At 44.8% G+C, this 14,823-nt stretch overlaps 1 protein-coding gene across 1 annotated transcript; it reads right to left on the reverse strand.

Moving 5' to 3' along the window:
• Positions 1–682: 682 nt before the first annotated feature.
• On the reverse strand, positions 683–14,443 carry LOC110499077 (transmembrane protein 204). Its single transcript, XM_021575961.2, has 3 exons — positions 13,334–14,443; positions 12,566–12,721; positions 683–1,056 (listed from the first exon to the last, which is right to left on the reverse strand). The coding sequence occupies exons 1-3, from the start codon at positions 13,620–13,622 to the stop codon at positions 812–814; spliced, it is 690 nt and encodes a 229-aa protein (XP_021431636.2). The 5' UTR covers positions 13,623–14,443; the 3' UTR covers positions 683–811.
• Positions 14,444–14,823: the final 380 nt, after the last annotated feature.

Genomic DNA, 14,823 nt, shown 5'->3' on the forward strand with positions numbered 1-14,823 from the left:
TTCATACAGAGGTCTGAGGATCTGAGCAAAATGTGTTGTCAAATTGCCATTAAACACCCTTTGGTGGTTTGGATAGAATGAATTAATGTGTGTACACTTCACTTGACAACACTGTGTTCTCAAGATAAAGGTAGAAATATGGTACCTAATCGACAGTTTTTAAGTATACTTTGAATAGATTGGATGGGGTTAACTCATTTTCAAGTCGATGCTAACTAGAGAGTTGTAACCTAAATCACTTTTAATATTAAGAATAATATAAACAATATGCAGGAAATATATGTTATTACATAAGAACATAGAACAAAACATGTCAAGATCCAGCTTGATCTCTTCCAGGGTGTTTTCAGGGGGTGTTGCTGAGGAAATACAAATTCTCTCTCTACAAATTCCAGGGCAAACAAACCTTCAAGCACACCTTTTGAGTAATTGGCTTACAGCATGTCTACTAAAATGATACATTCACTACAGCTTATGGTTTTTAACACTGACTTTTCATTCATAATTTTAGATGGATGTTTTATGGCGAAACTATCCTTGCAGCAAGGAGCATTACTCAGTCCAGGGCAGCATTTGAGTCCATGAGTCATTGTACATGATAGCCATCACGTGAGAAGATGTAGAACTGTACGACAGTGAAAGCATGTTAGTCCAGCACCGGTAGAGTCACGTCAAATCAAGTGTCTTCTATAGAGTCATTCATTGAGGCACCTGGTCGGATAAGAATATGAGGAGACAGTCAGAACATTGTCTGTTCTTCAGCATGTTAGGTAGTCCTTATTGACGAATGGGGGTCAGGGCTCAGGGGTGCTCAGCAGGGCGACTCCACATAGTCGTTGTCGAGGCGTGGGTGGAAGTTCGACGCCAGAGAGCGGCTGATAACAATGACACGGGGCGTGAGGCAGTCGTCGCGGCGATGTAAGATGTTCCAGATGAGCATGGCAGCGGCCAGAGTGGCCAATAGGCAGGCGGCGATGTCCACGTAGCACGAGTAGGACAGGTGCGTGTACGGGCCGATCCGGTAGAATGTCACCAAGCCGATTACCAGCACAAAACCTGGGGAGGGAGAGACAGGGAAGGGTTAATTCAATGAGACCTTAATCATTTAAAACAAATACTGTAGCTCTTCAAGTGCCTATGTGTATTTTAGTCTTCATCTCAAACAATTTATTAATTGAATTTCTTTAACAGTGACGTTAATGGAGAGGGGATGTAAAATCTAATCTCACTGTTGCTAACTTCTAAAGCAATCTATGGGGTTTTTCTCTGGGAGGGCTTCTGAGATTTCAGCATCAAAGGAAACACAAGGAAATGTCATACTTCTCACAAAACCTATCCAAATAAGTTTTAAGGCCATTCTAATTCCTTATTGATTTAATCTTAAAACACATTGCTGTAGCCTACGCCACTATGATCCAGGTCAGGAAGATCACAAAAGAGAGAATACTATTCTCAACATGAGTCAACTATTTCAGTGTTCATCAACAAACTTTAGCTCACCGTTTTTGCCTTTTTTTGGTCACCATCACACTGTTAAGGTTTGGATATGAATTGGTGAAATAACCCCAGGGGGGAATTTAACCCTGTCCTCCCAACCAACCCTGTTCTCCCACAAAGTATGACAACCTTTGTAACTGAAATTAACCATCACCCACAATGGATTGACCACTAACCTAGATCTCAAAGAGGAAGTCCATTTCATGGATTTAAGTAATACCTGGAGCCAGTCAATAGTTCATCAATAACACTCATCTCGGAGCATGTCCAATCAAGGGTTGGTATAAATAAAGGCACCAAAAATAATTGCTGGAAAAGGGGATGATGGCCCATTAGGATTTTAATCAGTCAGTTTCTTGTGGCAGGTCAGAACGCCAGTGCCAGTGCTGGACTAGCGTTGAAATGTATAATTGGCGCTCTCTCTCAATGGGTCATTCAGATTTGTGAGCCGGTCTTTGTTTATGAGAGGATGTCATTAGGTAAATGCCTGTGTGACTTATGAGTGTGTGTATGTGTCTTATGTGAAGGTGTGTCTGCATTTGAGTGCAAGTGTTTGTCCGTCTGTGTGTGACTCCTTTTCTAAGAAACCATAAAGCCCTTCACCTCCCCAGTCCTGGGGCTCCAGGCTGGGTGGGCTGTGTGAACTGCTTTTTTTTTGGCACAGTCTAATCTTTCTGGCTTCCTTCCTCTTCTTCCTCTTTCCATCCTTCCTTCCTCCCCCCCTCTCCACACCCCCGCTTTGGGTTTGCATATTGGGACTTTTTACAATATCTATCAGGCAGTCTGAAAGACACTGAAAGGGCACTTTTTTTTTTAGAAGGAGTACCGTGTGCGCCTACATTGAAACATTTTGCCGCACCCAGACATTTTTGAGCACAAGAAAAAAATATTTGAGGTAAGAAAGCTAGAATCTTGAATTTTTCTAGGCGCAATGGTGCTCCTAATTTCTAATTCCAGGTCGCACAGCAAAATATGTAGCCACATATGCAAGTAAAATGGTCGCACTATAGAGCCCTGATTGACTGAAACACTTATTATCTTAGTCAAAGTCCTGGAAATTCACTGACCTTACTGATTACTGCTTGTCCTTACAATTGATCACCAATTGATATCAAATCAAAATCTAATCAAACTTTATTTGTCACCTGCTGTAACGCTCGTCGTTGGGAGATAGAGAGGAGGACCAAGGTGCAGCGTGGTAAGTATTCATATTCTCTTTTAATGAAAACGAATACTTGAACAAAAACAACAGAGAACGAAACGAAAACAGTCCTGAAAGGTGAAATACAAACACAGAACAGAAAATAAACACCCACGAAACACAAGTGGGAAAAGGCTACCTAAGTATGATTCTCAATCAGAGACAACTAACGACACCTGCCTCTGATTGAGAACCATACCAGGCCAAACGCAAACACAACATAGAAAACGGAACATAGACCACCCACCCAACTCACGCCCTGACCAAACTAAAACAAAGACATAACAAAAGAACTAAGGTCAGAACTTAACACCTGCGCCGAATACATGTGTAGCCCTTACCGTGAAATGCTTACTTATAAGCTCTTAACCAACAGTGCAGTTCAAGAAAGAGTTAAGAAAATATTTACCAAATAAACTAAAGTAAAAAATAATCAAAAGTAACACAATAAAATAACAATAACGAGACTATACAGGGTGTACCGGTACAGGTTTGTTGAGGTAATTTGTACATGGAGGTAGGGATGAAGTGACTGTGCATAGATAATAAACAGTGAGGAGCAGCAGTGTAAAAAAAAAAACAAATGGGGGGGTGTCAAATGTAAATAATCCGGTGGCCATTTGATTAATTGTTCAGCAGTCTTATAGCTTGTGGGTAGAAGCTGTTAACTTCTTATGGATAGGGGGCAGCATTTTCACGTTTGGATGAAAAGCGTGCCCAGAGTAAACTGCCTCCTTACTCATTCCCAGATGCGATAATATACATATTATTAGTTGGATAGAAAACACTCTGAAGTTTCTAAAACTGTTTGAATGATGTATGTGAGTATAACAGAACTCATATGGCAGGCAAAAACCTGAGAGAAAATCCAACCAGGAAGTGGGAAATCTGAGGTTTGTAGGTTTTCATCTCAGCCCCTTTTGAAAATACAGTGGGATATGGGTCATATTGCACTTCCACTAGATGTCAACAGTCTTTAGAACATTGTTTCAGGCTTCTACTGTGAAGGGGGGCTGAATGAGAGGGGAATGAGTCAGAGGTCTGCCAGCAGCCTCGGTCTCGTGACTCGCGATCTTGAGAAAGTTACCTCTCGTTCCATTGCTTTTCTACAGACAAATGAATTCTCCGGTTGGGACATTATTGAACATTTATGATGAAAACATCCTAAAGATTGATTTTATACATTGTTTGATTTGTTTGGTGTTTGGAGTGTGACTGTTTGAGGTTGTGGACAGGTGTCTTTTATACTGATAACAAGTTCAAACAGGTGCATTAATACAGGTAATGAGTGGAGGACAGAGGAGCCTCTTAAAGAAGAAGTTACAGGTCTGTGAGAGCCAGAAATCTTGCTTGTTTGTAGGTGACCAAATACTTATTTTCCACCATAATTTGCAAATAAATGCATAAAAAATCCTACAATGTGATTTTCTGGATTTGTTTTTCTCATTTTGTTTGTCATAGTTGAAGTGTACCTATGATGAAAATTACAGGCCTCTCTCATCTTTTTAAGTGGGAGAACTTGCACAATTGGTGGCTGACTAAATACTTTTTTGCCCCACTGTAGGTCCTGGATGGCAGGAAGCTTGGCCCCAGTGATGTACTGGGCCGTACACACTACCCTCTGTAGCGCCTTACGGTCAGATGTCGAGCAGTTACTATACCAGGCGGTGATATAACCGGTCAGGATGCTCTCAATGATGCAGCTGTAAGACTTTTAGAGGATCTGGGGACACGTGCCAAATCTTTTCATATCTAAACTATGTCATGCCTGAATTTACTTACCAGTAATTTTCTATTAATTGAATAGTGCTATGTAAACCAGCCCAGTAAATGCCCTCACCTTAATTTGCTGTGCACTCAACTGTGGTGTGACATCACCCACAAGACTAAGAGGTCCTGGCTTTCAAATTCCCTGACTTCTTAACCTATCGCTTTTCACTTGCTTTTCTATCCCTCTAGAAAGAAGCACATTTTCCCCTGGTATATTTTGTTTAAGTTGTGCCAATGCCCCGTTGTGTAGGGGAGACATAACTGCCAAGGCCACAGTTTGGGCATGGTGACAGCTGTAACCCCACCGGCTTAAGTGCAACAGAGTTTAAACCTGAATCTCAAATGCACATAACCCTTCACCTTTGACCCTCTGATCTTGACTCTCTCCATTCCGTCACACATTCCTGAGCATATCAGTCTCAAGGGGTGAAAACGGGCCGGTGTTATACTCAGCCAAGGCTCAGACCTGCCGATAGCAGTGTTGAGATATCACTGAATGGAATTGGATATTGTTATCCCACTGTCTGCATGTGATAGAGGTTTTTGGCTCATCTGAAAACGCAAACAGAGCATTCTTTCCCGAGAAAGACTGGCTGCTGGTAAAAATAACTCCCATTCACAGCAGAGAGAGAGAAGCCAATTCTCAGTGGGGGAGGAGAGGAACGAGGGATGAATTGCTGAGTGGTGGAGGTATACTAAACTGAACCGAACTCAGGAAATGAAGGCCTTTTACACTTGAGCCTAGATTAAGTGAAGGCATTGGGAATGCTGGGAAATCACTGAGCCTGCTGCTTTTAAACATATTGTAAATAATGTCTTGATTTTTTTCCAGTGGAGATGAATTGCCTGACTGGGCTGCGGGACAGTGTATGTGCATTGATTATTCAAATGTAAAGTTAACAGGATTCTTGAAAATAACTAACATTTATCATCCAATCAGCATCCAGGATCCCCCCCATCTTTGCCATCAGAACAGCCTCAATTTGTTGGGGCATGGACTCAACAAGGGGTCGAAAGTGTTCCACAGGGATGCTGGCCCATGTTGACTCCAATGCCTCCCACCTTTGGGTGGTGGACGATTCTTTATACACACGGAAAACTGTTGAGCATGAAGAACCCAGCAGCGTTGCAGTTCTTGACACAAACCGGTGCGCCTGGCATCTACTACCATACCCCGTTCAAAGGCACTTAAATCTGTTGTCTTGCCCATTCACCCCCTGAATGGCACGCATACATAATCCAAGACTCAATTGTCTCAAGGCTTAAAAATCCTTATTTAACGTGTCTTCTCCCCTTTATCTACACTGATTGAAGTGGATTTAACAAGTGACATCAATAAGGGATCATAGCATTCACCTGGTCAGTCTATGTCTTGGAAAGAGCAGGGGTTCTTAATGTTTTGGATACTCAGTGTATAATAAGGCAATGAGTAGCTTTGGGAATACTGATACCTAGTAACCATTGTTATCTCTTCTGCTATGAAGTCCTCACCAAGGGTCATCGCAAGTCATCTATTGTTTTGCTCAGTCTTGTTGATCAAATATGGTGAAGTCTTCAGATAGTGGCATTTGAGTACAAAGGAAGATGACATTTTTCCAGCAGCATGTATTTTTAGCTGGTGGAAGTAGGTGTGTATGTGTCTGTCTGACTCATTAGTCGTGTCACTATTCTTATTAATGTCAACATGTGTGAAGGGCGTCTATAGTAGATGGCCTGTTTTTGAAAAGAGCTACCAACGACCGCCATAGATATCCATACCTAATCATTCTGCCATCGTATTAAAGGGATAATCCACCCCAAACACCTAATTCCTATGATTAACGGTGTTAAAAAACACTAGTGCAGGGTATGTTGCTATGGCAACAACGAACATTTCCCACAGACACACAGGGAGCATTGCGAGATGGTACTTGAAGGAGAAATTGAGTTGAATAATTTAGTACACTGTTTAGATTGAGCACATCTAAGCAAAGTATATACTTTTTCATAACGATATGAACGGATGGATGTGTTCTAGACAAGAATGCCTATACCATCTATTGGCTGATTTGTTGATTTAGAGTGCAGGTAAGTTTACCTCCACTGTATTCACATCCTACCATACCTTTTGTCTGTACATTATACCTTTTATACCTATTTTATCGGCCCCAGAATCCTCCACTCTGTACCGGATGTCCTGGATGACCAACTTTCATAGCTTTTAGGCGTACCCTTATCCTACTCCTCCTCTGTTCCTCTGGTGATGTAGAGGTGAATCCAGGCCCTGCAGTGCCTAGCTCCACTCCTATTCCCAGGCGCTCTCTTTTGATGACTTCTGTAACCGTAATAGCCTTGGTTTCATGCATGTTAACATTAGATGCCTCCTCCCTAAGTTTGTTTTATTCACTGCTTTAGCACACTCTGCCAACCCGGATGTCCTAGCTGTGTCTGAATCCTGGCTTAGGAAGACCACCAAAAATTCTGAAATCTCCATCCCTAACTACAACATTTTCAGACAAGATAGAACGGCCAAACGGGGCGGTGTTGCAATCTACTGCAGAGATAGCCTGCAGAGTTCTGTCCTACCATCCAGGTCTGTACCCAAACAATTTGAATTTCTACTTTTAAAAATCCAACTCTCTAAAAACAAGTCTCTCACCATTGTCGCCTGCTATTGACCACCCTTCAGCCCCCATCTGTGCTCTGGACACCATATGTGAACTGATTGCCCCCCATCTATCTTCAGAGCTCGTACTGCTAGGCGACCTAAACTGGAACATGCTTAACACCCCAGCCATCCTACAATCTAAGCTTGATGCCCTCAATCTCACACAAAATATCAATGAACCTACCAGGTACCACCCCAAAGCCATAAACACAGGTACCCTCATAGATATCATCCTAACCAACTTGCCCTCTAAATACACCTCTGCTGTTTTCAACCAAGATCTCAGCGATCATTGCCTGCATCCGTAATGGGTCAGCGGTCAAACGACCTCCACCCATCACTGTCAAATGCTCCCTGAAACACTTCAGTGAGCAGGCCTTTCTAATTGACCTGGCCCGGGTATCCTGGAAGGATATTGACCTCATCTCGTCAGTAGAGGATGCCAGGATGCATTTTTTTTTAAATGCCTTCCTCACCATCTTAAATAAGCATGCCCCATTCAAGAAATGTAGAACCAGGAACATATATAGCCCTTGGTTCTCTCCAGACCTGACTACCCTTAATCAACACAAAAACATCCTATGGGTTCTGCATTAGCATCGAACAGCCCCCGTGATATGCAACTTTTCAGGGAAGTTAGAAACCAATATACACAGGCAGTTAGAAAAAGCCAAGGCTAGCTTTTCCAAGCAGAAATTTGCTTCCTGCCACACAAACTCAAAAAAGTTCTGGGACACTGTAAAGTCCATGGAGAATAAGAACACCTCCTCCCAGCTGCCCACTGCACTGAGGATAGGAAACTCTGTCACCACCAATAAATCCACTATAATTGAGAATTTCAAGAAGCATTTTTCTACGGCTGGCCATGCTCTCCACCTGGCTACCCCTACCCCGGTCAACTGCACTGTACCCCCCACAGGAACTCACCCAAGCCTTCCCCATTTCTCCTTCTCCCAAATCCAGTCAGCTGATGTTCTGAAAGAGCTGCAAAATCTGGACCCCTACAATCTGGACCCTTTCTTTCTAAAATTATCTGCCAAAATTGTTGCAACCCCTATTACTAGCCTGTTCAACCTCTCTTTCGTGTTGTCTGAGATTCCCAAAGACTGGAAAGCAGCTGCGGTCATCCCCCTCTTCGAAGGGGGGGGCACTCTTGACCCAAACTACTACAGACCTATATCTATCCTACCCTGCCTTTCTAAGGTCTTCGAAAGCCAAGTCAACAAACAGAATACCGACTCTTTCGAATCCCACCGCACCCTCTCCGCTATGCAATCTGGTTTCATGGGTGCACCTCAGCCATGCTCAAGGTCCTAAACGATCATTTAACCGCCATTGATAAGAAACAATACTGTGCAGCCGTCTTCATCGACCTGGCCAAGGTTTTCGACTCTGTCAATCACCACATCCTCATCGGCAGACTCGATAGCCTTGGTTTCTCAAATGATTGCCTTGCCTGGTTCACCAACTACTTATCTGATAGAGTTCAGTGTGTCAAATCAGAGGGTCTGTTGTTCGGGCCTCTGGCAGTCTCTATGGGGGTGCCACAGGGTTCAATTCTTGGGCCGACTCTCTTCTCTGTATACATCAATGATGTCGCTCTTGCTGCTGGTGAGTCTCTGATCCACCTCTACGCAGACGACACCATTCTGTATACTTCTGGCCCTTCTTTGGACACTGTGTTAACAACCCTCCAGACGAGCTTCAATGCCATATAACTCTCTTTCCGTGGCCTCCAACTGCTCTTAAATACAAGTCAAACTAAATGCATGCTCTTCAACCGATCGCTGCCTGCACCGGCCCGCCCGTCCAGCATCACTACTCTGGATGGTTCTGACTTAGAACATGTGGACAACTGCAAATACCTAGGACTCTCTCGTTGGCTGGCCCTCACTTCATACTCATCGCCAAACCCACTGGCTTCAGGTCATCTACAAGACCCTGCTAGGTAAAGTCCCCCCTTATCTCAGCTCACTGGTCACTTTAGCAGCACCCACCTGTAGCATGCGCTCCAGCAGGTATATCTCTCTGGTCACCCACAAAACCAATTCTTCCTTTGGCCGCCTCTCCTTCCAGTTCTCTGCTGCCAATGACTGGAACGAACTACAAAAATCTCTGAAACTGGAAACACATCTCCCTCACTAGCTCTAAGCACCAGATGTCAGAGCAGTTCACAGATTACTGCACCTGTACATAGCCCATCTATAATTTAGCCCAAACAACTACCTCTTCCCCTACTGTATATATTTATTTATTTACTTTGCTCCTTTGCATCCCATTATTTATATTTCTACTTTGCACATTCTTCCACTGCAAATCTACCATTCCAGTGTTTTACTTGCTATATTGTATTTACTTCACCACCATGGCCTTTCTTTTGCCTTTACCTCCCTTATCTTACCTCATTTGCTCACATCGTATATAGACTTATTTTTCTACTGTATTATTGACTGTATGTTTGTTTTACTCCATGTGTAACTCTGTGTTGTTGTATGTGTCAAACTGCTTTACATTATCTTGGCCAGGTCACAATTGTAACTGAGAACTTGTTCTCAACTTGCCTACCTGGTTAAATAAAGGTGAAATAAAATATATATTTAAAAATATATATATTGTTTTAAAAGCGTTATCCCCTATCGCCAGTGACAAGAAACATGTCCAGTGCATTCGGAAAGTATTCAAACCACTTCCCTTTTTTCAAATTTTGTTACATTGCAGCTTTATTCTAAAAGGTATTAAATAAAAAATGTTCCTCATTAATCTACCCACAATACCCGATAATGACAATAATTATTTTGGATAATTTATTAAACAAACAAAAAACATACCTTCTTTACGTTAGTATTCAAACCATTTGCTATTAGACTCAAAATAGAGCTCAGGTGCATCTGGTTTCCATTGATCTTCTTTGAGATGTTTCTACAACTTGATTGGAGTCCACCTGTGGTAAATTCAATTGATTGGACATGATTTGGAAAGACACACACCTGTCTATATAAGGTCCCACAGTTGACAGTGCATGTCAAAGCATAAACCAAGCCATGAGGTAGAAGGAATTGTCCGTAGAGCTCCGAGACAGGATTGTGTCGAGGCACAGATCTGGAGAAGGGTACCAAAAAAAAGTGTTGAAGGTCCCCAGGAAGACAGTGGCCTCCATTTTTAAATGGAAGAAGTTTGGAACCACCAAGACCCTTCTTAGAGCTGAGCAATCAGGGGAGAAGGGCCTTGGTCAGGGAGGTGACCAAGAACCTGATGGTCACTCTGATAGAGCTCCAGAATTCCTCTGTGGAGGTGGGAGAACCTTCCAGAAGGACAACCATCTCTGCAGCACTCCACCAATCAGGCCTTTATGGTTGAGTGGCCAGACAGAAGCCACAACGCAGGAGTGGCTTCAGGACAAGTCTCTGAATGTCCTTGATTGGCCCAGCCAGAGCCTGGACTTAAATCCGATCGAACTTCTCTGGGGAGACCTGAAAATAGCTGTGCAGCGACGCTCCCCATCCAACCTGACAGCTTGAGAGGATCTGCAGAGAAGAATGGGAGAAACTCCCCAAATACGTGTGCCAAGCTACATTTCCAACAATTTCTAAAAACATGTGTTGACTTTTTCATCATTGGGGTCTATTGTGTGTAGATTGATGAGGGGGGGAAAATATTTAATTCATTTTAGAATTAGTCTGTAACGTAACAAAATGTGGAAAAAGGCAAGGGGTCTGAATACTTTCCGTATGGACTCTAGCTATGATGCGTTCCTACTACTTTCACAGACGGACCATATCGAAGGGGGGAAATGTGTATTTTACCCACAGATAGAACATAGGGTTTCACCAAAATGACAGGAGTTTCATGATTTTTATTTTGGGGATGCATTATCCCTTTACCATGAGTAACACTTTATAGCATGCCAAACAATAGTTTATCTCAGTGGGTTCTTTTGGAAGGGAATCAGTGATTATTTGGGTGGGTCCCATCTAAGACCTTCAGATAAAAGTTCCGGCGATGCCTGCCGAAGAAGCTAGCATTGAGAGGGGACCCTTTATTTGCCCCTGTTCCTGGACATTCTGTAAACAGGCATAAAAGCTAGGCCAAGCTTATCTGGACAGCAGCTGTCCCCACCCTACAGCATTTTTCTACCAACTAACCCAACACACACACACATACACACACACACACCCTCACTTCCAGAACCCAGTCAGTCCCTGTCGAACTGTCTTTCATGTCTGCTCTCCCCCTCTTTCCTCCTCTGCTCGGGGTTTGCATAACAGGTAGTCGCAGGCATTTCCTCGTCCTGAGCAGGGATTTCCTGGCGCCCGTCAGTCGCTCCCTTTTTCGCTGGAACTCCGGCCGGCCCACCAGCCCAGACTGACGGCCTGCTATATTTAGCCATCAGACCCTTGGATGCTGCGCCTGCTGTGCCACAATACTGCCCGGGGCTGACATCCCTAAACAACAAGCTGTGCACTCAACAAAATGTGACAACGTCACACTTCCTCAAAAGGGGCACTGGGACAAGGACATGCCCACACTGCCGCACAACCCTCTGGGATGGATGAAGGAGAGGGGTCTTGATTTGCCCTTACTGCCCACCTCCTCTCCTTCTTCCCATTGCTATTCCTGGTTGTTATAGTCTTTAATTGACTTTCCAAGAAAATTCCTTCTTGGAACGATAAGGGACGATTCTAGTCTTTTTATTCCTCCTTTTCTGTTTCCTAGTCACCCCCCTAGTTTGATTTGTTTGGTTGCTCTGGATTAATGTATGCTTTTTATCCTCAAAGCTCCAAGGGTTCCTCTTTTGGGCTCCACTGGGGAACAACAAGGGACTTGTATGTTTCTTTTCAGCAACACACTGTGACCATTTTTAGATCTGAGGAACGCTCAGAAAAGCCTCAAGCGACTCTATTGAACATTTCAAAGTTGAAATCAAAAGCCAGACACGTGTAATAGGTGTTTTATAGTGTGGTTGTCTCTCACTTATGTTTAGGTGTCTGCTGGCCTCCACACTCATTAGTGTTTTGGAAAAATGGAACAAAAATGTCCATGGCATGTATATGTTTATCAAATTTCACATAGAATTCAACTCTGTGCTTGACCCGATGCAGTGGTTATGTCCAGGCTTGTAGGTGTCTGGTTTCCATTCTACTGGGACTGCCACATCTGGCTTCTTGTCTTTGTGCATCATGTCAGAGTCACAGTATAGGCCAGTGTTACTGTTTCTCAACCATTTTTTTGTGCCAATGATTGCCCTTCCTTCCCTGTTTGGAGGACTGCCGACATTAAAAACTTGAGAAAAAATAATAATAATCAGGTACACCTAACTATCTCAGGGACCGGTAAACCTCATTCTAGGGACCAGTGCCGGTCCGCGGACGAGAGGTTGCTGACATTAGGCTAGGCTATATGTCATGTTGTGCCGTGTATTAAACATATTGGTGTGGATGTATAGTACTCACTGGCCAACTGGAAGAGTGCGGCGATGGCCTCCTCCCACCACTGGGAGTCCTGGGTGACAAAGGGCAGCTCCATCAGGCCCAGCAGGAAGATCAGCTGACCGGCCGTCAGAGCCACCGTGGCCATCAGGTTACACACTCGCATCATGTCAAACTGCACTGGAGGGGGGGGGGGGGGGGGGGAAATAAATTATGAATATGGCAAATTTATTGTCTCAAACTAAACCAGAGACATTAGGGCAACATCATGTGAAGACACCTGTTGATATCAGAGTCCAATGCGTCATAGCAAATAACCATTTATGAGCTGAGCTGATCAATGTCATTACAAAGATGCATCTTTGTGTGTAGCCTTTATCAAGGGCTTAATGGAATGATGGATTCACTGCAAATCAACATTGTTTTTGCATCTGTAGACAATGCCCTATGAGTTCTGAGAATTATTTTTGTTTGTTATTATTGTTATTTGTTTTCACTGAATGAGGTCCCCTGGACTGCCGCTGCTTGTTATGCAGCTGGCCTGGGGGTCAGGATCTTGCTGCCTCTGGTTTTGCTATTTATTTATTTAGTGAACCTTTATTTATCTGAGCATGTCAGTTAAGAACAAATTCTTATTTACAATGAAGGCCTACCCCGGCCAAACCCTAACCCGGACGACGCTGAGATGCAGTGCCTTAGACCACTAAGCCACTCAGGAGCCCAAACATCAATTAGGCGCACTCTTAAGGGTTTTGGAATGAAGCACACTCATGAAACACAAACACACATTACATTTGACGGTGCTGCGGGACTCCTGGTAGCCTGCGTACTCCGAGCCCCAGCCCAGACCCTCACACGGCATCTGAGTCCCCTGACCTCTCCTCCCGCCCCCCCGAGGTTCATCCCGGCCCCTCTCTCCTCCAGTCATGACGGGGCACATCCTCCACAGCCCCACGTTGCGCTTGCGTCCATCCTCCAGGGCCTGCAGCACCCAGCTGGGGGTGAAAGCTGCCACGTTGTTGAGTACCAGGGACAGCAGGGCCACCATCACCGCCACCGCCACCAGCCGCTGCACGGCCATGCACCGCTGCCCGCCCGCCACCTCTGCCTCCACCACCTCCTCCCTCTCTTCGTCCCCTTCTTCCTCTCCCGTGCTGCCCTGCCTCTCCTGGGCAGCAACACCAGCGGCGCTTGGGGCACCCCGGTTCTCCTCCTCCTCCACTGCCAGGCAGCTAGCGGCTTATGCTAACCCCAGGCAGTCGCACCGCTGAAGAAAAAAGGGAACGTGTTGTTAGCTCAGCTAAAGAACATCTCCGTTCATCCTCATTTGTTTTTGGTGGTGGAGGTGGGTTGGTTCAGCCTTCCTCCTCGGAGTGCACAGTGTGCAGGCATGGGTTAATCCGACCGACACCGAGGTCCATTCCACTGGCTTTGGTGACTGAATGCAGCTTGATTCTCGGACTCGAACCTCTCTTCAACCGTCTCTTTTCCACTTTTATCACCCCTTTTCTCTCCACTTCTGATTTCTTCTGGCTGCCCTCCTCACCGTTGGTTCTCTGCAATTTCAAGTTATTTTATTCTCTGTGTAAGCGCCTGTCTCTTTTTCCCCTCAGTTTCTTTCTTCGTTCTTCTGTGTTTTTTTCTTCAGACTCTACACCAGGGGTAGTGGGAAAATGGAGAAGCAGTGTAGAGCAGCAGAGCAGATCGTCTGGATCGTGTTGCTCAGCTCACTGAGGCTTAACCAAGAAAGGGCTTTGTCAGCTGGAAGAGCGATCTCTCACTGCGCAAGGTCTAGTCTTCTTCTGACCCTCCTCTCGCTCTCTCTCTCTGGGAAGAGTTGGTGCTCCTGCTATCTCTCTCTCTCTCTGGAAGGAGTTGGTGCTCCTGCTCTCTCTCTCTCTCTCTCTGGGAAGAGATGGTGCTCCTGCTCTCTCTCTGGGAAGAGTTGGTGCTCCTGCTCTCTCTCTCTCTCTCTCTGGGAAGAGTTGGTGCTCCTGCTCTCTCTCTCTCTCTCTCTCTGGGAAGAGATGGTGCTCCTGCTCTCTCTCTCTGGGAAGAGTTGGTGCTCCTGCTCTCTCTCTCTCTCTCTCTCTCTCTGGGAAGAGTTGGTGCTCCTGCTCTCTCTCTCTCTCTCTCTCTCTCTCTCTGGGAAGAGATGGTGCTCCTGCTCTCTCTCTCTCTGGGAAGAGATGGTGCTCCAGCTCTCTCTCTCTCTCTCTCTGGGAAGAGATGGTGCTCCTGCTCACTCTCACTCTGGGAAGAGTTGGTGTTCCTGCTCTCTC

Source organism: Oncorhynchus mykiss, chromosome 20, assembly GCF_013265735.2.
Source record: "Oncorhynchus mykiss isolate Arlee chromosome 20, USDA_OmykA_1.1, whole genome shotgun sequence".
NCBI classification, from domain to species: domain Eukaryota; kingdom Metazoa; phylum Chordata; class Actinopteri; order Salmoniformes; family Salmonidae; genus Oncorhynchus; species Oncorhynchus mykiss.

Bases quoted from the DNA above. Each gene is read 5' to 3' on its own strand.
- LOC110499077 (XM_021575961.2), bottom strand. From the start codon at position 13,622: ATGGCCGTGCAGCGGCTGGTGGCGGTGGCGGTGATGGTGGCCCTGCTG. The intron at 12,722-13,333 runs GTAATGTGTGTT...CCCCCCCTCCAG, and splicing joins GTCCCGCAGCACCGTCAAAT to TGCAGTTTGACATGATGCGA. The intron at 1,057-12,565 runs GTGAGTACTATA...CTCCCTCCCCAG, and splicing joins CGCACTCTTCCAGTTGGCCA to GTTTTGTGCTGGTAATCGGC.